We start from the raw sequence: 27,828 nt of genomic DNA, 5'->3' as shown, positions 1-27,828 counted from the left end.
CCTGAGTACCTTCTAAAAAGTAAAACAGTAAATGTGTTTAGGGGTGAAGTGCACTAATGTCTGAAACTTTGAAATGCATCAAAAAATAAGATTGGTGAAAGAATATGTAGCAAAATGATAGAATCTGGGTGTTAGGAATATGGATATTCACCAAACAGTTTTTTTTTTTTTAAGTTTGAAATTTTTCATATTAATTGGGGGGGTGGGGTGGCATGGAAATAGGCTTATTCTTATCCAGAATTTGTAAAGATTATAGCTATACAAATATTCCCATTAGATTGATATATGAAACTGCCATTTAAATAAAAATTTAAAACATAAATATAGGCAGTTTCATTTGGTTCAACCTAATTAATACTTTTACATTTTGTTTTTTCCTGATGACTGGAAATTGGCTTAATTTAAGATTCAGTTTAATTTAGCTACATATATGTTCCATTGTTGATATGAAAAACCTACAAGAACCTAGAAGTCTAGTTTCTAGATATTTCTGCCTATATATTTTGTTACCAAAATAATACATTTCATTTCGCCAGCAATATACAAATATATTTACAAATATACATTGGTTATGGGGAAATATATATACTAATACTGCAGATAATTGGCCTATTTGCTCTTTACTTGTCAGCTGAAATTTTATGAAAAAAACTAGGTTGAAACCCAGTCAAATCACAGGTAGTAGTGATGGTTGGACAACAGTGTGAATGACTTAGTGCTACTGAATTGTAGTCTTAAAAATGGTTAAAGTAGTAAGTTTTATGTTTATATTTTACCACAGTAAAGTTAAAAAAAATAAGGTGGAGGAGGAGACATTTCTGTTTAACCAATATATAGCACGAAGGCCCAGACAGCTTGGCTGAGGTGAGTCAGAGGGTCAAGCATGCTCAAACATGCTTGTTTTACCTAGGTAGGTAATATGAAATCTGATTTTGAAAGCTGAGTAAAAACACAATTTTGGATATTATTACCATGTATTCAGTTCAGTTTTTCCCCCGTATTCTAAGAAGTTTTAATTGGTGCATGCAATTAAAATTCATGTTGATCTACAAAGACTGGAGACTTATCTACAGTACCTGACTATATAAGTCTTTCCCACTGAGCATAGTTAAGCTAGTTGTTGTAACAGAAGCCAACTTATCTAATTAAGTGAAAAGTGCACAGTAGGTGACAAGCTTTAATTAGCAGTTGTTTTCCTCTTGGGCAGTGGTAGTAGAAGGGAGTGAATGATGTCATTGAGTTAAATTGTAATATTTGCCCTAATGGAAATAGATGTCAAAACTTGTGTTAATTGGGAGGAAAAAATAAGGAATTGCAACCTAATTCCACAAGAACAAATTAGAGTTCATGAAGTACCCTTAAGAGTAAAATGGGAAAAAGTTTAAAAATTAACCATCTCAATAAAGATTCTTTTTATAATATAGGCATCCCAGATTTGAGACTTCTAGGTTTCAAATATAATAAATATAATTCAATTCCCAGAAAAAAGGAAAGCCACTCATACCTATAATGGAAACATGTAAGCCCAAATCTATCATCTTACTATCCAAAAACAATTTATCCTGATGTCTTCATCTATTCTTTCCTTTGTGCTTTTAAATTTAATCATCTTTCTCTCTTACAGTCATACTTTACCAGAAAGAGAAATGACTGGGTTTTTTCTCTCTCTCAGGTGAAAATTGAATGAGACCATATGTGAAATCATTTGTGTAACACGTTTGTTCTCCAAGTTCAAGAGGTTAAGAGATTAATGTTGTAATGAAAGCTATATATGACAAACCCACAGCAAACATTATCCTCAACGGTAAAAAATTGAAAGCATTTCCCCTAAAGTCAGGAACAAGACAAGGGTGCCCACTCTCAACACTACTATTCAACATAGTTTTGGAAGTTTTGGCCACAGCAGTCAGAACAGAAAAAGAAATAAAAGGAATCCAGATTGGAGAAGAAGAAGTAAAACTCTCACTGTTTGCAGATGAAATGATCCTCTACATAGAAAACCTTGAAGACTCCACCAGAAAATTACTAGAGCTAATCAATGAATATAGTAAAGTTGCAGGATATAAAATTAACACACAGAAATCCCTTGCATTCCTATACACTAACAATGAGAAAACAGAGAAATTAAGGAAACAATCCCATTCACCATTGCAACAAAAAGAATAAAATACTTAGGAATATATCTACCTAAAGAAAGAAAAGACCTATACATAGAAAACTATAAAACACTGATGAAAGAAATCAAAGATGACACAAATAGATGGAGAAATATACCATGTTCGGGGATTGGAAGAATCAATATAGTGAAAATGAGTATACTACCCAAAGCAATCTATAGATTCAGTGCAACCCCTATCAAGCTACCAACGGTATTTTTCACAGAACTAGAACAAATAATTTCACAATTTGTTTGGAAATACAAAAAACCTCAAATAGCCAAAGCAATCTTGAGAAAGAAGAATGGAACTGAAGGAATCAACCTGCCTGACTTCAGGCTCTACTACAAAGCCACAGTCATCAAGACAGTATGGTACTGGCACAAAGACAAATATAGATCAGTGGAACAAAATAGACAGCCCAGAGATAAATCCACGCACCTATGGAGACCTTATGTTCGACAAAGGAGACAAGAATATACAATGGAGAAAAGACAATCTCTTTAACAAGTGGTGCTGGGAAAGCTGGTCAACCACTTGTAAAAGAATGGAACTAGAACACTTTCTAACACCATACACAAAAATAAACTCAAAATGGATTAAAGATCTAAACGTAAGACCAGAAACTATAAAACTCCTAGAGGAAAACATAGGCAAAACACTCTCCGACATAAATCACAGCAGGATCCTCTATGACCCACCTCCCAGAGTATTGGAAATAAAAGCAAAAATAAACAAATGGGACCTAATTTAACTTAAAAGCTTTTGCACAACAAAGGAAACTATAAGCAAGGTGAAAAGACAGCTTTCAGAATGGGAGAAAATAATAGCAAACGAAGCAACTGACAAAGAATTAATCTCAAAAATGTACAAGCAACTCCTGCAGCTCAATTCGAGAAAAATAAACGACCCAATCAAAAAATGGGCCAAAGAACTAAACAGACATTTCTCCAAAGAAGAAATACAAATGGCTAACAAACACATGAAAAGATGCTCAACATCACTCATTATCAGAGAAATGCAAATCAAAGCCACAGTTAGGTACCATTTCCCACCAGTCAGAATGGCTGCTATCCAAAAGTCTACAAGCAACAAATGCTGGAGAGGGTGTGGAGAAAAGGGAACCCTCTTACACTGTTGGTGGGAATGCAAACTAGTACAGCCACTATGGAGAACAGTGTGGAGATTCCTTAAAAAACTGGAAATAGAACTGCCATATGACCCAGCAATCCCACTGCTGGGCATACACACCAAGGAAACCAGAATTGAAAGAGACACATGTACCCTGATGTTCATCGCAGCGCTGTTTACAATAGCCAGGACATGGAAGCAACCTAGATGTCCATCAGCAGACGAATGGATAAGGAAGCTGTGGTACATATACACAATGGAATATTACTCAGCCATTAAAAAAAATACATTTGAACCGGTTCTACTGAGATGGATGAAACTGGAGCCCATTATACAGAGTGAAGTAAGCCAGAAAGAAAAACAACAATACAGTATACTAATGCATATATATGGAATTTGAAAGATGGTAACGATAACCCTATATGCGAGACAGCAAAAGAGACACAGATGTATAGAACAGTCTTTTGGACTCTATGGGAGAGGGTGACGGTGGGATGATTCGGGAGAATGGCATTGAAACATGTATATTATCATATGTGAAACAGATTGCCAGTCCAGGTTCGATACATGAGATAGGGTGCTCGGGGCTGGTGCACCGGGATGACCCAGAGGGAAGGGATGGGGGGGGTAGGGTCAGGATGGGGAACACATGTACACCCGTGGCGGATTCATGTCAATGTATGGCAAAACCACTACAATATAGTAAAGTAATTAGCCTCCAATTAAAATAAATAAATTTATGTTTTAAAAAAAGAGATTAATGTGGAAATTGGAGATACACTGAATTTCACGTATTCCTGTACTTACCACTCCTCAAGAATTATTAGGTCTTATAAAAGCAGCTTGAGGATTGTCTCTGCATTCTGGTTCATTAGAGAAGGTGAAAAATTACTAGAAAGAGTGAGGAAGTTATGTAAAAACAAAATTCAGAAAACACAAGGCTCTGCAGAACACAAGGAAAAACAAAAAAGGAGAAGCTACTCTACTGGAAATGTGTTGGTTATTTTTCCCCTCAGTCTTTTAATATGGAATTAAAGGTTCTATAATATAACATAGTAAGTTCATCCCATTAAGTGGAGCTGCAGTGAAGAGGAGGCTGGAGTGTTAATAATAATATCATTGTTTTCTCTCTTAATTTACAGAAGTTGCTGGGTGTGTTTTGCCACTGATGAAGATGATAGAACAGCTGAATGGGTGAGACCATGCAGATGCAGAGGATCTACAAAATGGGTTCACCAGGCTTGTCTACAGCGCTGGGTGGATGAAAAACAAAGAGGAAACAGTACAGCCAGAGTGGCATGTCCTCAGTGCAATGCTGAATACTTAATAGTTTTTCCAAAGTTGGGTAAGAAGATCCCTAAAACCAACACAGAGATATACGTGTATATATACATATATATATATATACACACCATGTTCTTACATTGTATGTGACTCTTTAAGATCCTAGGCTTATCTTTAAGTGACTCATCTCTTTGCTTTTTTGTGAATTTCTCTATTCCATTTCTGTTTTATCTCTAAATGTCAGATATTTACTTGTTTTGCTAAGTTTACATTATCCTTAATATATTCCCAAATCTATCCATTTGTGTATTAAATGTTTTCATTTGGTTGAACAGATAAAGAACTTGGATATCTAATTATGTAGATAAAAATCAAGTAACACAACTATAATAAAAAGCTAAGGAGCCTCATTCTCTGGAAACCAATGGTGTGGGAGAAAGAAAACAGTAGTTCTAATACTTATTCGTCTTAATTTTTATATTAAGGAATAAAAGTAAGGACATTAAATATTTAATAAATATACAGTGTTAAATTCATCTTTGGAATCCAATTTATATGGGCTGGCTGTCTTTCATGAAAATTATTTTCCTTTCTCTGAGAATTGGCTGGCAAGAAATAACCAACAATAGCCTTTGAGAATCAGGCTTAAATAAGTGTAGCAGAATGTTTAAAGGAAGCTATAACTAACACTGATATTTAGTTAGCATGTTTCAATACAGCCATGTGATTATGAACTGGTGTCATTCTCTCTGGTGGTTATGCCATGCCATATAATAAATATGTTATTAAACATTTTTAATATCATCCTTGACTACAATCAAGAAGTGTTTGAAAGCAGTTTGGTTTATTGGAAGGTCCAAAGGAAAAAATGACTTGGTGGAGGAATGTTTCAAGGAGAAATTGGAAATTACTAGATATGTTATTTTTTTTCTAGGTGCTATACATATTGAAATCAAACCTTTTTTTTTTTAATAAACCTACATAAATGCAGATGATGAAGTGCTTTTCTAAAATATGAGAAGATTAATAATAAGGGCAATCAAAATTTCCATAGTTGTCTGTATTTCTCTAACATAATTGATAGGAAGAAGTGATAGTTTTCTGTGAAAGAAAAATAGTGTAGTAGAGAAAGTACCATTTTTTGGACATTTAGCATTTGTGGATCTCATTGATGGGTCTTTTAAACATCATGAAAAGCAATTAATGCTTCAGTCTTTCACCACATTGATACCTGGCTCACTGAAGTCAAAGCTACAGTTTCTTGTCCTCCTCATTAGTTCTGCTAAATCAGATAATCCCACTTTTCAACTATAGATTGTTGAATATTTCCAACAACCAAGTATAGAATGATTCAGCAGCAAGTATAGGATGATTCTTTTAGATGTTTTAGATATTCAGATGGATGAATACCAAAATTATTGCAAGAATTCTCAGTGAAAACTACCTACAATGTCTGAGTTGACAAATGTATGGCACTCAGCAATGAAGTTGAACATTTCAGTTTGGAAAGTGGCACTGGGTAAATCTGTCCTTTCTGGTGTATTTCAGTTCCAGGAAATACATTTTTTTAGGTCTAGTGTGGTAACTGAATACATTTTTCTAAGTATACTAATAATAAGACACCTGTTTCATTCTACAACAAGGATAGAACATGGCTAGATGTTGGAAAAGTCAAACTATGGTTAAGCTGTGTGTATCATAATTTGGTCTTTGTATTTTATCCTGAAGAATTTCAGCTATGATGGGTTCAAGCTATTCACTATACTGTATGTCTCACAGAGATCTGCCACTTGAGTAAGCCACAGATAATCACAGAAATTTTTTTACTGACCTTATTGATGTCATGGGGTGGAAATGTATATCCTTCATTTGAATAGCTTTTGGTAGCATCTTTCCTCCTGACAAGATAAAACAGCAGAGTGTTGTGCTTACTTCTTTTTTCCTGACATAATAAGCCGAGGATATCTGCTCAGGGGCTGCAGTTGAATATATATATTCACAATTTTCTATGCAATCTTTAACAGACTCAATGGAAAATTTAACTGTCAAACACCAGCTGTTGCCTGTAAATGAAGCCTTGTGTGAACTGACTTTTAGGTGCCATTATGTTCCTGGCTACACACGACTAGTGCTTTTGGCTATGTTGATCCTAGTGTATGTTTTCAAGTTAAGGTTCAAAGATAATTGTTGGTTAAAAGAAAATCTCTTCTCTAAAGCATGTTTTCATTGATAATCAGAATTAAAGTTTTATTTCATTATTTACAGGTTATAAATATGCCAAGGGTTGATTCATACTTTGAATACTAGTGGTTTCTTATAGTCATAAAACAAAATATTTAAGAGCATACATCTGTGATACTAACTGTTTTTACTCACTGAATATGACACCTGTTATATAATGTCCAGTAGTGTCATCTGATACAGAAATATACCAGTACAGTGTTTTCTTTTTGAGCATATTTGTCATTAATTTTGCAGCTGACTGTAATTACACTTGATTTTGTTAAAATAAGTTAAAGTTCCTTTACAGTTTTTAATCTTTGCTGTCAGTGACAAAATTTGTAATGCAGGTTTCAGTTGGTTTACTACATTGGTTGAAAATTATATGAAGACTTCAGTGGCTTTGTGGTTGAAAATTATTTGAAGACTTCAGTTCAGTCGCTCAGTCGTGTCCGACTCTTTGCGACCCCATGAACCGCAGCACACCAGGCCTCCCTGTCCATCACCAACTCCCGGAGTCCACCCAAACCCATGTCCATTGAGTCGGTGGTGCCACCCAATCATCTCATCCTCTGTGGTCCCCTTCTCCTCCTGCCTTCAATCTTTCCCAGCATCAGGGTCTTTTTAAATGAGTCAGTTCTTCGCATCAGGTGGCCAAAGTATTGGAGTTTCAGCTTCAACATCAGTCCTTCCAATGAACACCCAGGACTGATCTCCTTTAGGATGTACTGGTTGGATCTCCTTGGAGTCCAAGGGACTCTCAAGAGTCTTCTCCAACACCACAGTTCAAAAGCATCAGTTCTTCAGCGCTCAGCTTTCTTTATAGTCCAACTCTCACATCCATACATGACCTCTGGAAAACCATAGTCTTGACTTCAGTGGCTTCTTATTACTGTTTTATAATGATTTAGTCCCTGTTTTAAAATGTGTTGTACTGTGATGGGAATAAGGAGGTCCCCTAGTGCAGACTAGTAACTTGTAATTCACTGGTCACAGCCCACTCTAAGATCCTACTGTTTTCACTCTATAAGATCATACTATTTATCATTTCAAGTCAAGTATGTTTTCATCACTTCTACTCTTCAGTGAATGCTTTTGAGGCATTGATTACTTAAATTAGAGACTTAACACACTGATAAGAACAACAACAAAATAATATATTTAGCTAATGTAAACAACTCATGATGTCAAAGTTTGTTAGCTGAAACAGTCAGTCTTCTCTTAACCTTGTAAAGCATATATGACCCTTGGAACATAACAGTTAAGAACCTAAAAGAATTTCCTTGAAAGTCATAATTAATCTTTTCAGTTTATGAAATGTTTGTGATCAAAGCTTTTATCACTTTTTTTTAAACCAAATTGTCAGTAGTAAACCAGTTGATTGCCAGGGACCACCACTGGTCTCCCAAAGACACTTAGGAGACACTGGCCAAAAGAAGGAATAAGAGACAAGAGAAAAGATGCAGAGAGGAAGAGCTGATGGTTAACATTCTATGAGACGGTCTTTGTATAGCAGGTATTAAAAAAGAGTTTTCATATGGATTTAGCCTCAGTCTATTTGACTAGCTGGCCAAAGTCTGCATCTTTTCTGGTACTTAGTGGTGACCAGAATGGAAGGATGGTGGCAAGTGTCTGTTCTTAATTGTCAGTAGGGAATATATCGTGCCTGGCTATGGAAAACTTAGAGACAGTTCGTCAGACTTTCACTCCTCTCATTATTCACTTTTTTCTAGTGAATTAGGACAGTTGTATGTAACTACAGGCACTTAAAAACTACTCAAAATATGGTCTCAGAACCAGCAACATTGAATCATCTGAGAGCTGTTAAGGATGAAAAACCTGGTGAATTCCCTGGTAATTCAGTGGCTAAGACCTGTGCTGCTAGTGCAGGGGGCCGGGGTTCAATCCCTGGTCAGGGAACTAGATCCCACATGCCACAACTAACATCCCACATGCCTTATCAAAGATCCCATGTGCCACAACTAAGGCTGGTTGCAGTTAAATGAGTTAGTTAATTAAAAGAATGAAGAACCTTAGCTCCACCCCTAGTTATAATTAATGATCTGCATTTTCATGGAATCCTTAGTTTATGTGCATATTAAAGTTAAGAAGCATAGATTTAAAACAGGAAAAGAACACCAGCTGAGGAAAGTTTGTCTTCTATTAGAAATAAAATATTTCAAAAAAATAAAAAAATATTTATATGTAGCTTAAGACCAGATAGTTATTTTGTTTAGCTAAACAAAAGGATCCAGGGACAGTATGTTTGTGGTGTACAGGTCTCTTCATTTGTTAAATTTATTGGTAAGTATTTCATTCATTCCTTATTTTTTCTTTTAAGTAAAGGATTTTGGGGTGTTTTTTTAAATTGATGTATAGTTGCGATACTACATTATATAAGTTACAGATATACAGTATAGTGATTCATGACTTTTAAAGGTTATTCCCTATTTATAGTTATTATAAAATATTGGCTGTATTCCATGTTGTATCCTTATAGGTTATTTTATATCTAGTAGTATATACCTTACTCCCCAAAATTTGTTTTGTTAAATTTATTTCTATCATTCATTTTGATGGTATTTTCAATGCAGTTTTCTTAATTTTATTTTCAGATTGCTTATTGCAAGTGTGTAGTATACAGTTGATTTTTGTATTTTTATTTCATATCCTGCAACCATGCTGTTCTCATTTAATAGTTGTAATAGTATTTTAGTGCATTGCTTAGGATTTCCTATATATAATATCATGTCATCTGTGAATAGAAACAGTTTTGCTTCATCTTTTCCAGTCTAGCTGCTTGTATTTCATTCTCTTGCCTAGCTGCCCTGAGCTTCCCTGATGGCTCAGACAGTAAAGAATCCACCTGCAGTGTGGGAGACCTGGGTTCGATCCCTGGGTTGGGAAGATTCCCTGGAGGAGGGCATGGCACCCCACTCCAGTATTCTTGCCTGGTGAATCCCCATGGACAGAGGATCCTGGCAGGCTACAGTCCATGGGGTTGCAAAGAGTGGGACACAACTGAGCAACTAAGCATAGCACAGCACAGTTGCCCTGGCTGCAAACTCCAGAACAATGAATGTTAAATGGAAGTGGTAAGGACATCTCTGTCTTATTTTTGATCTTAGAGCAAAAACAGTCTTTTACTGTGAAGTATGTTATCTCTGGGTTTTTCATAGATAATTTCTATCAGATTGAAGATTTTCCCTTCTATTTTGTTGAGTGTTTTTTACCATGATAGGGTGTTAGATTTTGTCAGATGTCTTTTCTGAGTCTATAGAAGTGATCATGTAGTTTTTGTCCTTTATGTTACTGATATATGGTATATTGCATTAATTGATTTTCATATGGTAAACCAGTGTTACCTTTCTGGGATAAATTCTACTTGATATTGATGTATAATCCATTTTAGATATTGCTGGATTTGGTTTGCTAGTATTTTGAGAATTTTTCTATCTGTAGATATTGGTCTGTAATTTTTTTTTGGTGTCTTTCACTGGTTTGAGAACTGGTCTCATAAAATGAGTTGGGAAGTGATCTTTTCTCTCACGTTTTTGGGAAGGACATTGTGAAGGATTGGTGTTAATTCTTTAAATGTTTGGTGATAGTGAATCCGTCTGGTCCTGAGCTTTTCATTTTTTAATTTCTGTAAGGTTAATATTAATGTCCCCTCTTTCATTCATGACTTTATTTTAGTAATATGACTCTTACCTCTTTTTTCTTGGTCAGTCTAGCTAAAGATTTGTTAATTTTGTTGATCTTTTCAAAGAACAAACTTACAGTTTGTTTGTTTTTTCTCTCTTTCTATTTCATTTATTTCCACTTTAGTCTGTATTGTTTCTTTCTACTTGGTTTGGGTTTAATTTGATTTTCTTTTTCTAGTTTCTTAAAGTGTAAGGATAGGTTAAGGATTTGAGATCTTTTTAAAAACAGACGTTGCATTTTAGAACAGTTCACAGGAAAATTGAGAGGAAGGTACAAAAACACCCCATATACTCTCTGCCTCCTCACATGCGTGTGTGCCCAGTCACTTCATGTCCCAATTCTTTTGCGACCCTATGGACTATAACCCACCAGGCTTCTCTGTCCATGGGCTTTAGCCTCCTGCATTATTAATGTGTTTCACCAGGGTGATACATTTTTACTACTGATGAACCTATGTTGACACATTACTACTACCCAAAGTCCAAAGTTTACATTAGGGTTCACTCTTGGTATTGTACATTCTATGGGTGTGGACAAATATATAATGACATGTATCCACTATTATAGTATAATACATAGTATTTTCACTGCAGTAAAAATCCACCAATTATTCATCACATCCTCTTCCCTAAACTGTGACAACCACTGATCTTTTCACTGTTTTCATGTGCCTTTTTCAGGATGTCATGTAGTTGGGATCATACGGTATGTAGCCTTAGTTTCTATACTCCCTTTATAGTTAGATAATTCATTTCTTGTGAGCACTGAATAATATCCCAGTATCTGGACATATCACAGCTTATTTTTCCATTCACCTACTGAAGGACATCTTGTTACTTCCAGGTTTTGGCAGTTACAGATAAAGCTATAGTACACAGCTATGTGCAGGTTTTTGTGTGGACATATATTTTCAGCTTATTTAGGTAAATAACAGGGAGCATAATTGCTGGATCATATGATAAGAGTATTTTTAATTTTGTGAGAAACTACCAAGTTATCTTTCAGAATGGCTGTACATTTTGCATTCTGACCAGCAATAAGTTCCTGTTTCTCTATATCCTTGTCAGCACTTGTTTTCTGTTTTGGGGATTTTAGCCATTTATATCGTATTGTTTGAATTTGCAGTTCCCTAATGATGTAGATATTAAATGTCTTTTCATATGCTTATTAGCAGTCATACCTTCTTTGATAAGATGTCATAATTGGTAATGTCTTTTGATCATTTTTTCCCTATTGTTGAGTTTTAAATGTTCTTTCTATCTTTTGGATAACAGTTCTTTATCAGGAATATCTTTTGCAAATATTTTTATCCCAGTCTGTATTTTGTCTTTTCATTCTCTTGACCTTTCTTGTTTTTTAATGTAGTCATTTACATCTATAAATTTCTCTAAGCAATATTTGGATTTCTTCTTTGACCTGTTGATTATTTAGGAGTGTGTGGTTTAATTTTAATATATTTGTAAATTTCCCAAATGCCTTCTTTTATTGATTCTAATTTCATTCCATTGTGATCAAAGAACATACTTTGATATCTGTTCTCTTAAATGATTGAGGCTTGTTTTATGTTCTAGCAAGCTTTATCCTGGCAAATATTCCATGTATACTTAGGAAGATGTGTATTCTATTGGTGGTTGTGGTAGAGTGTGATATAAATATCTAGTTGACTCATAAATTTTTGAAATCTTCTGTTTCCTTGTTGATCTTTTACCTACTCATCGTTAAAAATGAGCTAGTAAAGTCTAAGCTATTGTTGAATTGTCTGTTTCTCCAGTTCTGTCCATTTTTGTTTTATTTTACACTCTGTTGTTAGATGCATAAATGTTCCTAATTTGTTGTGTTTTTCTGATGGACTGTCCCTTTTACCATTATAAAATGTCCTTCTTTGTTTCTAGTAACAATTTTTGTCTTAAAGTTGATTTCAACTGTTATCAGTGTTGCCACTTCCACTCTTTTATGTAAATTCTTAGATTACTTTCAATTTAATTTTTGTTACAGCTTTGTTTTCTATTTCTGTATTTTATGGTTCTCAACTAAGCGTTAATTCAAACTTCTGTGTAGAGTTGAAGATAACTAACAATACCCTCAAAAACTGGTTGTCAAATGTTAGGTGGTGTGTAAAGCTTAAAAGGAAAAGATATTCTCTAGGGATGATAGGAATGATTCCTGGGAGAAAACTTTCCTAGAGAATCTAGCAAATAAAATTAATAGTTATTATTATTTTATAATGTTTTCTTTTAATAATATTAACAGTGATATCAGTAGCTATCACTTGCTAACAGACTCTATTTGCCAGGCACTATGTTAATTGTATTAGCTCTCATGGTAGGTATTGTCCTTATTCTACAGTTAAGGAAACAGACTCAGTGTATTTTTTTAATGGAAATGCATGGGTTTCTAGCAAGTAAGGAACCAGGATTTTAAATTGCTGAATTTTATGTTACTTGCAGTCAGTGAGTCAATTATCAGGCCTTATATGGATAAGTAGTAGTTTCATGTAATAGAGAGACTGGGAATTTGCATTAATTTGAGATAATGTTAATAAATTATATTTTTTATATGTAAACAAAGATTTTCTGTGATTTGATGCTATTGGAATCAAATTATGTATTTTCCTTCCAGATAATACATTTACATGGACCAAGATTCAAAGTGTAGGGTATTCAGTGAAAAGTCTTTTTACCATGTCCACCAACCACAATGCCACATAAATTTCCTTCCTTGGCGGCAACCACTGTTATAGATCTCTGGTGTTCCATTCCAAAGTGCTTCTCTTTTTCTTTCTTATCCTTTCTTCCCCTTCCTTCTCATTTCTCTTTCTCTCCCTCTGTCTCTCTTTCTCTGCCATCCCATGCCTTCCTTCTTTTTCCCTTCCTCCCTAAACATACACACACACACACACACAATCTATAAACATTAGGGTAGAGTTAAAAGAACAAAAGGGATAGGGAGATATTCAGTGACTGGCAACTATGAAAACCATTTACATTCCTAGGTCTGAAGGTATAAGGCAGGAGATCTGTTAACAACTCGACAAGCTTTGGCTGCTCAACATGACCTGTGCTCTTAGAGAAAGGCAGGCTGCATACAACCAAGGTGCCAGGGTGGGGAAATCGCCTTAACACTTTTACCACCCTCTGATTTCCTAGCCATTCCACTCATTGTTTGAACACATGAGAAGAAGTGGTCAAGGTTACCTAGATGATGCAGTTTGTTTGGTCAGCTTCCCAATACACAAAGCAGGGTGGAGAAAGAGGAGGAGTAAACTTGGAGAGGCAAACAGAATATGGAGCACATGGTTACGTGGAGCACAACAGGTTCTAGACTAGTATTCTATACATCATGTTCTATGCTTGCTTTTTTTTTCTTAGCAATATATGGTAGATATTAGTGTATAAAGAGCTTTTATATTAGTGTATAAAGAGCTTTCTTTCTCTTTGTAGTTGTATTGTTACATAGATGTATGATTATATAACCAGGCTCCTAATGATGGACATACAGACTTTGTTGTATAATCTTTTACTACTACAAAGAGTGCTGTCATAAACAGCTGTGTAAAATAATTTTACATGTGCAAATATTTCTGTAAGATAAATGACTAGAGTGGAATTTCTGTAAGTCAAACAGTATGTACAGTTATAACATTAGCAGATATCATCAAACTGGCTTTTGTAGAGATTATGTCTATTTAATCTTCCCAACACTGTATTGGAGTGCCTGCTTTTTCATTGCCTTTGCCAACATGCTCCTATCAATTTACAGAACTAATTATATCTGCTGCCTTGCTGCTGCTGCTGCTGCTAAGTCGCTTCAGTCGTGTCCGACTCTGTGCAACCCCATAGACGGCAGCCCACCAGGCTCCACCGTCCCTGGGATTCTCCAGGCAAGAATACTGGAGTGGGTTGCCATTTCCTTCTCCAGTGCATGAAAGGGAAAAGTGAAAGTGAAGTCGCTCAGTCGTATCCGACTCTTAGCGACCCCATGGACTGTAGCCTACCAGGCTCCTCCGTCCGTGGGATTTTCCAGGCAAGAGTACTGGAGTGGGATGCCATTGCCTTCTCCGATCTGCTGCCTTAGCATTTATCAAAACTCAGCAGAATGTTCACTTGGTTATTTTTTAATGATGAAATTTCATTTGTTGAGAAAGAATATATCATAAATACATATGTGGAATAATGACTAATCAACTATCATTCATTTACCTATCCCTCAGGTTTAGAAATAAAATACCCTGGTGATTTCAACTTTTTATCATTAAGGACTGTTTTAAGAATTTTTTTGTCTTATACATAATATAGATATGATAATATAGTTGCTCCTCAGTATCCATAGGAGGTTGGTTCCAGGACCCCTGCAGAAACCAAAATCCATGGGTGCTCAAGTCCCTTTTTAAAAAATGGCATAGTGTTTACATATAATTGATGTACATTCTACTATATTCTTTAAATCATCTCTAGATTACTCAAAATATCTAATACAAAGTAAATGGTAAGTAAATAGTTGCCATTGTGCAGCAAATTTGAGTTTTGATTTGAGGAACTTTCTGGAATTTTTTGCCCCAGGTATTTTCCGTGTGCAGATGGTTGAATACACAGATGCAGAACCCTTGGATATGGAGGGCCAACTCTAGAATGAAAATATAGTTACACCAGCTTTTTTAAAATTGATTTGTTGTTATTTTAGGACAATTTTTGATTTATAGAAAAGTTGCAAAGATAGTATGGAGAGCATATCATATGTAGTTTTCCTCTGTTATTAACACTTTCTGTATTATGGTACATTTGTTATTAGGTTGGTGCAAACATAATTATGGTTTAAAACCATGAATATTAAATCATTATAACTAGATTCAAACACATCTTTATTAATCAAAATGGGAGCCATTACAATCAACACACTTTTGCCAGTGAGAAATGTTTATTTCTGTAGTGTCCAACCACTGAGCTGGTCATCACCGGCTGTCGTGTAAAATCCATTTTTCATCACACATCACAACCTAATTGAGAAAAGGCTTGTTGTTGTTGCATAGAATAAGAGAAGAGGACGCTTCAAAACAATTTTTTTTTAATTTTCAGTCAGCTCATGAGGCACGCACTTACTGAGCCTTTTCACCTTTCCAGTTTGCTTCAAATACCAAACGACTGTAGAATGGTCGACATTGAGTTCTTCAGCAACTTCTTGTGTAGTTTTAAGAGGCTCAGCTTCGATGACGCTCTCAGTTGGTTGTTGTCCACTTCTGATGGTTGGCCACCACACTTTTCATCTTCAAGGCTCTTGGTCTCTCTTTTTGAACCACCACTGCACTGTACATTCATTAGCAGTTCCTGGGCCATATGTGTTGATGGTTTTGAGTGGTCTCCGCTGCTCTACAACCCATTTTGAACTCAAATAAGAAAATCCCTTGAATTTGCTTTTTGTCTAACATTATTTCCATAGTCTAAAATAAATATAAAATACACAGCAAGTAGTAAGTCATTAGCAAGAAAAACAAAGCAAGATATGCACGTTAAAATGATGTATAATATAACCACATTTATATAAGAATGTATTCTAATATCAAATGGCAAAGTTCAACAGTGCAAAACTGCAATTACTTTTGCACCAACCTAATATAATTAATGCACCAATACTGCTATTATTATTAACTGAAGCCCATACTTTATTCAGGTTTTCTTAATTTTTCCCTAATGTCTGTATTCTGTTCCAGGATCTTGTTCAGGATATTACATTACGTTTAATCATGTCTCCTTAAGGCTCCTCGTGACTGTAACAGTTTCTCAGACTTGCCTTGTTTTTGGTGACCTTGATAGTTTTGAGGTTAGATGTTTTATATATTATCTCAGTCAGGATCTATCTCATGTTTTTTCCATCATCTACTAGGGTTACGAGTTTTAGGGTACAAGACCACAGAGATGAAGTATGGTTTTCCTTATGTTACCTGGCACATACTATCAATGTTACCTATCACCTGTGATACTGACGTTGATCATCTCAGTAAGGTTGTGTTGTCAGGTTTATTCACTGAAAAGATACTCTTTTTCTCCCTCTCATACCAGCTTTTTTTTTTTTTTATGTTGTTGCATTTGCTTATCTTTTCTCATTCTTTTATTTTCAACTCTTCTGAATTCTTTTTTACACTTACTGTGATACTCATATAGTTGGATTTTTACTGCCAAATTTAATGTGTTCTATTTCTCCTTTTTTCTCTCTTTTCCCCTTTAGTTGATCATCATCTGGATTGAAATAGTTTTTCCTCTCATACTAAATTTTCCCCTGTACTTGTTACTAAGTTTTATGTCTTACTTTCCTTTTAAGTGACTATCTTTGAAAAGTCTTAGCTTTGTCTCTTCAAATATTGCTTCTCCCCCATTCTCTCTGTTCTCATATTCTAGAACTCTGATGAGAGTTATGTTAGACATTTTATTTTTCATGTCTCTTCTGTGTTTTTCATCTTTTGGTCTCTGCTGTAGCATTATAATTTCTTTATAACAGTTACCCTTTTCTCAGATTCTTTCTTGAGCAGTGCCTGATCTGCAGGGGGAGATGGGGTTCCCACTGTAAGTTCTAATTGTTTCTTAAATGTGCCTGATCATTTTTTTTTTATAGTCTCTCGCTGCTTGTTCATTTATAATTGTTATTTTGTTATTTTTTCATGATCAGATTGATAGTTCCATTATTTAGCCTTTGGTAGCCTGATTTGTTTTCTTCTGGCTCTTGCCCATGATGCTTTATTTCTCTTAAGTGTGGGAACTGTATTTATATTTGTAGGCTATGCATATTCTGAAGGTGACGGAACTCTAGACTGATTTGCATTTGCTGTTGGTAGATGCCAAGGGATGTTGCTAATATGGGATCACTTTAATATGAGTTTGGGTTTTCTCCCATAGCACAGATAGATTTCTAGCCTGAAATCAGCATGCTAATTGACCATGTTTACAAATTCTTAGAAGAAACTCTCCTCCTCATGGTACTTTCCATCTTTTGAAAATAAGACAAAGTTTTCTTTGTTGGCTCATTTTATTGTCCTGTGGATTTTTTTCTAGCTTATTACCCTTTCATCCAGGGTTTATCTAACCCTTTTGAGGGTTTGAGGGTAAACTCTGGCTTTGTGTGGACCCAAGACCTAGTGTGACTTGTAAAACTGAGTATTTTACCTTTCCTTATAATTTTTTCATTGAATAAAAAGATCATCTGTCATCAAGAGTTTCCCATTTGGGGGTTTTGTTATTACCCATACCAAGAATATGTCAGTAATATATTGCTTTATTCCTTGCATTTCTTTTATACTGGTTATGGGGTTGCTGTGATTTTTTTTTCAAGAATATTTCATAGATGTTTCTGTGTACTTCTTTTACATCACAACATGAGGTACATATATGTAGTTGTCTTTCAAAGAGGAAACGTTATAACTGACACTTCCAAAATACAAAGGCTCTTAACACATTATTGACTGGGGGATTTTTACAGAAACTAATGCCTGTGGCCAACAATTTGTTATATAAGTAAATATAGAAACGTCTCTGGTCAATAACCTTTAGGTAACAAGACATATTAATACGTTTGTGGTCAATAATGTGTTAAGAAAGTACTGTGAGCAGCTGTATGCCAACAAATTGGATAAACTAGAAGTAAAGATAAATTCCTAGAACCATAAAACGTACAAAAAATGAATCATGAAAAATAAAAAATGTGAACAGACCAATAAAAAGTAAGGAGATCATAAAGCTCCCAACAAAGAAAAGACCAGGACTAGATGGTTTCACTGGTGAATTCTGCCAAACATGTAAAGAAGAATTAGTACCAATACTTCTCAAACTCTTTAAAATTAAAGAGGAGGGATTCCCAAACTCATTTTATGAAGCCAGCATTACCCTGATACCAAAGCCGGATACAGACACTATAAGAAAACTACAAGCCAATATCCTTGATGAATACGGATGTAAAAATTCACAACAAAATATTAACAAACCAAATTCAACAGCATATTGAAAGATCATACACCATGATCAAGTGGGATTTATCCCTGAGGTGTAAGGATGTTTCAGTATCTACATATCAATCAATGTGGTATACCACATTAATAGAATGAAAGATAAAATCTTAGTATCTCAATGGATGCAGAAAAGTATTTGACAGAATCCAACATCCCTTCATGATAAAAAACTCCCAACAAATTGGGTATAGAAGGATGTACCTCAACATAATAAAAGCTGTATATGACAAACTCACAGCTAATATCATATGCAACATACCCACTAAGATCAGGAGCAAGAGAGGGGTGTCTGTTCTCACCACTCCTATTTAACATAATACTAGAAGTCCTACCCAGAACAGTTAGTCAAGAAAAAGACATAAAAGACATCTGAATTGAAAAGAAAGAAGTAAGCCCACCTGCTGCAACTACTAAAGCCCATGCACCATGAGAAGCCACTGCAATGAGAAGCCTGTGCACTGCAACTAGAGAGTAGCCCCCACTCACTGCAGCTAGAAAAAAGCCCACACAGCAGTGAAGACCCAGCACAGCCAAACATAATTTTAATTTTTTTTTTAAATCTCCATTTCAAAAAGAAGACACAAATGAGTGGACAGCTATCTCTTGTTCATGGATTGGAACAATTAATACTGTTAAAATGTCCATACTACCCAAAGCCATCTATATTGTCAATGTAATCCCTACAGGTTCAAAGGCATTTTTCACAGAATTAGAGAAATTAATCCTAAAACTAGGGTTTGGAAATACAAAAGATCCTAAATAGCCAAAGCAGTCCTGAGAAAGAAGAACAAAGCAGGTGTCATCATATTTACTGATTTAAACTTCAATACAAAGCTATTGTAAAGCAACCGCTACTGCTGCTAAGTCGCTTCAGTCGTGTTCGACTCTGTGTGACCCCATAGACGCAGCCCACCAGACTCCGCCGTCCCTGGGATTCTCCAGGCAAGAATACTGGAGTGGGTTGCCATTTCCTTCTCTAGTGCATGAAAGGGAAAAGTGAAAGTGAAGTTGCTCAGTCGTGTCCAACTCTTAGCGACCCCATGGACTGTAGCCTACCAGGCTCCTCCGTTCATGGGATTGTCCAGGCAAGAGTACTGGAGTGGGGTGCCATTGCCTTCTCCATGTAAAGCAACATGGTAACTCAAAATGGATTAGAGATTCAATTTCTTTTTTTTTTTTTTTTTGTCTTCACCAGCTCTTCACTGCAGCATGTGGGCTTATTTACTCCATGACATGTAGGATCTTAGTTCCCCAACCAGGGATCAAACCCATGTCCCCTGCATTGGAAGATGGATTCTTAAACTCTGGACCACCAGGGAAGTCCCTAGAAATTTAAATTTAAGACCAGAAAGTGTGAAACTTCGAGAATAAAACATCGGAAAGTTTCCTTGACATTGGTCTTGGCAATTATTTTTTTGAATAATTAGATATCCATTATAATTATTTTTTGGATAATTATTTTTTGGATTTTTTTCTTCATAAGCAACAGAAACAAAAATAAACAAATTGGACTATAGCAAACTAACAAATTTCTCCACAGCAAAAAGAAACAGGAAAATAAAAAGATAAACCATGGAATGAGAAAATATTTGTAAATCATCCTAAAGCATCTATCTGATAGGGGATTACTATCCAAAATATATAAGAAATTCATAGAACTCAGTGTATGTATGTGTGCATCGTTAGTCCTGTCTGACTCTTTGCAACCCTTTGGACTGTAGTCCACCAGGTTCCTCTGTCCATGGGGTTTTTCAGGCAAGAATACTGGATTGGATTGCCACTTCCTCCTCCAGGGGATATTCCCAACCCAGGGATCGAACCCGCATCTCCTACATTACAGGCAGATTCTTGACCTTCTGAGCCATCAGGGAAGCCCCCATACAACTCAACATCCAAAAACAAAACCCACACACAATCTGACTTAAAAATGGATGAAGATCTTGAAATTTTCCTTATATGACATGCAAATGGTCAACTGATGCATGAAAAGATACTCAGCATCACTAATCATCAGGGAAATGAAAATCAAACCACAGTGAGATGTTGCTTCATGCCTGTGAGAATGACTATTAACAAAAAGACAACAAATGTTAACAAGGTTGTGGAGAAAAGGATAGTGTGTGCACTGTTTGTGGGAATATAAATTGGTACAGCCACTATGGAAAACTATGGAGATTACTAAAACAATATATTCTTTTAACTATCATGTGATCCAGCAATCCCGCTTCTGAGTATGTATCTGAAGGAATGAAATTACTGTCTGGAAGAGATAACCTACACCCCACGTTCACTGCAGCATTCTTCACAGTAGCCAAGATATGGAAGCAGCCTAAAGGTCCAGCGACAGATGATGAAGAAAACGTGTGTGTGTATATACAGTAGAATATGCAACCATTTAAAAAAACAGGAAATGCTGCTTTTGCAACAACATGGCTGGATCTTAAGGTCATTGTGTTAAGCAAAATAAGTCAGAGAAAGAAATACTGTATGTTCTCATTTATATGTGGACTCTAAAATACCCAAATTCAAATAGTAGAATCGTTGGCTGGATCTTAAGGTCATTGTGTTAAGCAAAATAAGTCAGAGAAAGAAAATACTATATGTTCTCACTTATATGTGGACTCTAAAATACCCAAATTCAAACAGTAGAATCGTTGGGACTGGTGGTTGGGAAATAATAGGAGATATGATCAAGGGGTACAAACTTGCATTTAAAAGCTGAAATCAGTTCTAAGGATCAATGTATGGTATGGTGACATAATTAACACTGTATTAAATAAATGAAGGTTAAGAAAGTAGATCATAAGTGTTACCACCACAAAAATGTTAATTATGCAAGAGGATTAAGGTTTTAACTAACCTTATTGTGGTAATTATTTCTTGATATATATTATCAAACTATTGCATTCTAAACCTTCAACTTGTATATGTTTCAGTAATATCTCAGTAAAGCTGGAAAAAATGTGCAGTTGTCTTTTTTATATTTTATGATAAGACTGATCAGTCGACCCAGGTGTTATCACTTGATCCATCCAGTAGTGTTCCCTGTCAGCTTCCACCTACTGGTTTTAGCATTGACTGATAATTTTTTCATTCACTGCCTCCAGATCTATTATTTCATTAGATAGTACAGAAGAATGATATTGTAATTCTCCTTTTTTGTGTGTTTGTTAGCTTAGAATACTTATTAAAGATGAACTGAGAAAGGATTGCTAAGTCAAAGTGTGAATTGCACATATACTTTTGCTGGATATTACAAATTCCCCTCCATAGGTACTGTACCATTTTACATGTACCAGCAATGGATGAGTCTACCTGTTTGCCTGTAGCTTTGCCAATAGATTGGCTAACGTTTTAGTTTGTCAGTATAATCTATTAGATAAGAAAAGTTTTTATTTCACAGTTCTAATTTACATTTCTTTATGAATGAGGTGGCTAAACCATTGGAAAGCAAAAAAGAATGCTGTTTGAAACAGGGTACTAAATATACATTAAATATATTTTCCCCAAATTTAAAGAAGTTTTTCATGGCTTCAATTTAATGAGAATTTTACATTTTTAATGTTTTCTAAGCTATCAGTTACTCTCTAAGAATAGTCTGTACTGTTTCCTCTAACCACACAGCCCTCTATTAATAAATCCAAGCCATTTACACCTGACTGCTCTCATAAAATATATTGTTGTCTTACTACTTGAAAACCAGTTTAGACTTAAGAATTCAAGTACTTTCTTCATATAACTAAGAGTTTCTAGTAATATTTACACTTGGCCATTAGAGAAGTGTTTATTTTTACTTTGCTTTATATCTAAACTCCTATGGATGATCAAAATAACAGAATTTAAAAACCAAAATCCTATTCCATAATGATTCAGTCTTTGAGTACCTTCTGGTGTTAAAGTTTGTAGTTAGCTATCTCATTACATCTTCTTTGGCCCTCATTCATATACCCTCTTATGAAGCAGATGACTAGTATACCTTCAAAATAAGGATTTCTTGTATTTATTGCTGGATCACTTCTAGTCTTGTTCCCTAAGATTTAAATATAAATTTGTTTTAATAAGTGTCTTCCAACAGGGTAAACCTTTTTGGGTGTACACTATGTATAAATACAGGTAGCTGAATTATAAGTCCAAAACACAATTACAGAATCTTAAAATTTTTTTGATGTAATTACTAATTATAGTCTAGGGTCTTCTCTCTCTCCATTCCCAGATTTCTTGGCTCAATGAATTTCCCTCTTACTCCTTGTCCTAGACCTTTAGGCAAAAAAAGATCTGTCCTTTATTTCTTACCTAAGATTTTCCTGAAACATCTATTTTTATACCAGAACCTTATTCCATAAATTTTTCCTCAAACATCTGTCTTGGATTATACCTCTATTCCAGAGTTCTATTATACTTAGTATGCCATTTTTGAAAGAACTAATACCTGACATTATTACAGTGTAACATTATGTTCTATATTTAGTTTTATAGGGATTAATTTTTCACAAAAACTCTGAAGTGGATATTATTTTCATTATCATTACATATGTAGAAATTGAGGTCCAGAGATAGCATTTTGTCAAAATTCACACAGTAGACCCTACTGAATCCTCACCCACCTTGTTATTTTGCCTCCTAAGGAGCCTACTGTGAGTTTCTCATACAAAGGGGAAAAGAAAATGAAACAGTAATATCAGGTTGACTTTCCTTGGGGTATGGTTACCTGAATTTTATGATAACTTTTTGTTATTCTCTAGAAAGTAGTTTTTCTTATTAATAAAACTATATTCCCATCATGGAAAATTTTTTAAAATATAGGTATGTTTAAAGAAAAAAGAATATGTAATAACAGTTCTTTGGCATATATGTAGTGTGTGCATAATTAATATTGCCATCTGTTTTTATGTATTAATGATAATTGGTAGTGGTCTTGATCATGACTTAACTTTTTCAACTTTTAATTTTGAAATTCAAAGAATAATCCTTCAGGCATGGTTTCTCCTAAAAGCAGACAAAACATTTTTTCTCTAATAAGGTTAAATATTTATCATTTTTAACTCAACTCTCTTTTATATTAAGCTGTTTTAGACTGATGATTTCTCTCTTTTTTTATACTTACTTTGGATACAAAATCTTGTGGATTCTATTCTGGCTTATTCTGACTTTAAATATTCTTAGTTTTCCTAAAACATCATATTCATTTTAGCATGTCTCTCACTAGGAACTTCCTACCTATTATGTCATGTTTTCAAAGATCCGGCCAACTTTCTATCAATTAACTCTTGATAGCATACTAGCTTTTTAAAAAATATATAAACCCTTTGAATAAAATCTTTTATCTCTAGTTAGAAGGTCTTTTAGCATAGAGTTTTCAGATCAAAGACTTCAAAGTCAAGATTCACGCCTGTTGATTAGTAAATACATATATACATACAATAATATTAAAACTCTTTGTATCCTTACCCTCTCTATCTTAAAATTTTGTTACCATGTATCTGTATAGTTTGTATGATACTATCTTAAATTGGTCAGTTTTCTATACAGTTTTCCAGTTGTTTAATGTGTGTTTATTGTTTGTCCTAACTAGATTGTAGCTCCTTGGAGGCAGAGGCTAGTGTGTTAAATTTTGTTTACATTTTAATGCATAGTAAAATTCTATGTGTACAATAGGTGCTTAATAAGTACTTAGTAGTTGACTTTATAGCCCTCATATATTCTGTGGGCCATTCTATTCTAATGAGGAAAAATTTAAGCTTTCCTTTGGCACAAACTATGTACTCCAAACTACTTTGATCGTCTTTAGTTACTTTTCTTGGTCATACACTATATATATTCACACACACACACACACATATACACACACACACTGAGACATGGTACTCATCTCCTTTGACTCTGAATCTTTTATTCAGTGTTGCTTATTTTGAGGGATTTGGGGTCAATTATTATTAGCTTGGTTCAATAAATAATTGTCCAAAACATATTCTTCTATTTATAATCTAATGACTAACTTCTTGTTATTAGGCAAAGTAACTTACAGCCTGAGTTTGCAGGACGTTTGTTTTTACATTAAAAAAATAGTAACATCTCACCCTATAAGCAGAGCAATTAAAGATGAAACTTACATAAGCTTGTCTGAGGCTCTTAGACCTAGCCTCTGGCATGGTTAGTGTTGGAAACAGAGATGAAAGCTAGAGAAAGAGATAAAGCTCTTTGAAAGAGATAAAGCTCTTTACTATCCCATCAAAATTCCCATGTATTTTTAACTCTTGGTTGAATTGGTGGTTGTGATATTAAGTTGTTTCTTAACAATGGATAGAGTCAAATACTTGCCACAGAGTGCTGCAGCTAGCTCCTGTGCCATTACATTCTAATGCCCTGTAGAACAGGCCAAAGTGCCGTGATGTACAGCCAACTACCATGTGCTGAAGATAGCTGTAGCTTAGAGAGTCCCTGAGAGTGGTACCAGTCATCATTAAAGAGCATTTTTTAAGCACCTATCTGTACATGGTTCTATCCTAGGCACTGTACAAAACGAGTTAAACAGACATGGCCCCTGCCCCCTGGGAGTTTTCAATCTAAGATGATGCTGACATGGACAGACATAAAGGATACTGAGACAACTGAACAAACATTGAACAAGAACATAAAGTACTAACATTATGCACAAGCAAAGGGGTAAGTGCATTTTGTGGGATAGTGTGTAAAGGAAGCTTCATGAAACAATGAGCAGGGTGGGGTAGAGCGATTAGTCCGCTTCTATCAGGTTAGGTTAGTTTTCATTGGGAAGTTGGATTTTCATACAGATTTAATCAAAGTAGGGGCACTACATTCCGGAAATAGTGTGCAGGGAAAGATGTTTAGAACTATATTGTTAAGACTCTTGATGGCCTCCAAAATCTGCACTGGACACTTCTGAACCTGAAAGTGGGGTTGATATTTTGGCTTAGCAGGTTGGCATTTGAGTTGGATCTGGATCAAAGCTAATTCTCTGCAATCTCTCTTATAGATTTGGCTACTTAATAAACCTTGGAGTTAATGGAAGCTGTTACCTTCTCAGGAGCTTATAAAAGGTTACCTTGTAAAGCATTAAATTATGTTTTGTGTTAGGAACTTTAGCACTCTGGCAGCATTTAGAAATTATTTTTCAAGAATTAGTCAGAGGTGTTTTTGAGGATACCTTTCTTCCCCAAGAAAGGGCCTGGGAATTCTGGGTATGACTGTAAACAGTGCCAGGAGATTTTGAACACTAAATATTACCTGTCCTTCAGTCATTAATTCATAAATTTAATAACCATGCATACATAGACTTGAATTTAAATCACAACACAACAATTACAATATAACTACTTTTGCAGTGTCTGCCAGATAAAACTGATTATTTCTTTTCAGTAGACATGGACTTAGGAGTTTCCCCAGTAGTTCTCAGCTCACTGTTTGGTGTCGCTTAAATCTGAAATGTGAAAAATCTGAACTTACCCAAAACATTAGGTATAGTTATTTTCTTTACAAAAGCTTTATAACTTTATTGTACAAAAGAATTCACAATAGATTTTCTTTTAATTCCATGTTTCCCTAGCAACTTTTTATTCAACAATTATTGAATTTTCAAAACTTGTATTTATACATAGCTTCTCCAATTGCCATTCATTGTGTAAATACAGTACTGTTGGAAACATAAGTGATGAAGCCAACTGAGGTATAAAAATTCATTAATGCCTTCTTAAAATGCTAAAACTTTTTTATGGCCTTACATATTTAACTTGTGATTTACATTTAGTCATACTTCTTCCTCTCCATTAGAATTGAGGTTTTCAAGGGCAAGAGTCTTGGCTTTCCTCATTTCCTGCAACTGTTTGCACTGTAATCTTTAACAATGTGAAGAATCTAGTGACTGTTACACTTTTCTTTTTATGACCTCAAGTCATGGGATAGTAACACATGATAAGCTTCCTAATAAGAAAGGTATTATTGAGGGACTGCATCCAGAGGATTTTGGTGATTATTCTTATTCATCAAATAAGATATTCCTAGATAATCTTTAGCTGTCAGAAAGAAATACCTGGCAGTTTATATTTTTATGGTAATGTTTACCACTAGGCATTTATTCTCCTTTAAAATACTAAACTAGTCTGTCTGGAAGAGACTTGAGAGGTTTAGGCAAAAAAACCTGAAGACAAAAGCCTAGACAGAATTTTGTCAGAAAAACTGGAAATAGAAATTATAAAATGCAGCTAGTGTCTTCATTTAATCCAGCACATCTGCTGCATATGACACAAGGGATGAGTAAAAAATTTCCAGAAGGAAGTATGAGGATTTGTTTGTTTTTAGTTTGTACAGAAAGAATTCATATCCAGTGATTGAGAAGAAAATTGAAGATCGAGCTTATTGTGTTGAAACCTTCTGAGATATTTAAAGGAAAGAATTCAAACATCTCTATATTATCCGTGTTCATAGCAGATAAAATTGGTAGTGATGGATTACTTTTTAGGAACTGTGTTTTCATCTAAATGGCTTATTGCTTTGCTCCATCAGTAGATCTTTCCAAGCACCCTTTTTGAAAAGATAGGAGGTGGGAGGAGGTCAGTTGGAAGCAGGTAAAATACCTTCTCTTCTAATACATTCTGATTCTGACTGTGTAGAAAATAGTCTCATAACTTGGGCTTCATACAAAATAATGAAAAAGGAAGACCTAGAGATTTTTGTATCATAGTTTAAGTACCTCAGTAGAAAGTTAAGCAAATTTTTGAGAATCATAGGAATTTGGGATTCATCAATAAGCAAAATAAAAAGGTTACTTTCACTTTGAATCTTGTGCTCTAGTTCAGGAGCCAGAACACTTCTTCTGTTAAAAAAAAAAAAAAAACAGTAAATACAACTGACCCTTGAACAGTGTAGTGGGAAGGGTTGCCAACCCTCTGTGTGGTCGAAAGTCCACATATAAACTTACAGTCAGTCCTCTATCCACAGCTCCTCCATATCCCTCCAAATCCACGGAGTCAACCAATAGAGGATTATATAGAACTGTAGTATTTGCTGTTGAAAAAAATCCTAGTATCAGTGGATCCATGCAGTTCACACTTGTGTTGTTCAAGAGTCAGCTAACTGTATTGTAGGTTTTGCATGTCACCATGTTGCTATAAAACGTTATTTACAAAAACAGCAAGGTGGATTCAGCCCATGGGCCATAGTTTCTCAACCCCTATTCTAGTAGGTAGAAACAATTAATAAGGAAATTAGAGTATGTTAGGTGATAGATGCTTTGGGAAAAAGAAAAGTAGAGCTGAGTAATCAAATACGGAGTATGATGAAGTAGAAGTTGACAGGATGGGCCTCACTGAGGTCAAGAAAAAGAGG

The 27,828-nt window shown here is 35.0% G+C and overlaps 1 protein-coding gene across 1 annotated transcript in view; it reads left to right on the top strand.

The window, feature by feature from the left end:
* MARCHF5 (membrane associated ring-CH-type finger 5) overlaps window positions 1-27,828 on the top strand; it is a 62,469-nt gene that overhangs the window by 21,633 nt on the left and 13,008 nt on the right. Inside the window, exon 2 of the mRNA XM_081554902.1 lies at window positions 4,430-4,632. Within this exon, the coding sequence (XP_081411028.1) occupies window positions 4,430-4,632 (203 nt within the window). The remainder of the gene's footprint in view (window positions 1-4,429; window positions 4,633-27,828) is intronic.

The sequence above is a fragment of the Giraffa tippelskirchi genome, chromosome 2, assembly GCF_054371585.1.
Source record: "Giraffa tippelskirchi isolate mGirTip1 chromosome 2, T2T-mGirTip1v1.2.pri, whole genome shotgun sequence".
Lineage (NCBI taxonomy): Eukaryota > Metazoa > Chordata > Mammalia > Artiodactyla > Giraffidae > Giraffa > Giraffa tippelskirchi.
Note: the sequence above shows the minus strand (reverse complement) of the source record. Positions and strands in the feature narration are given on the sequence as shown.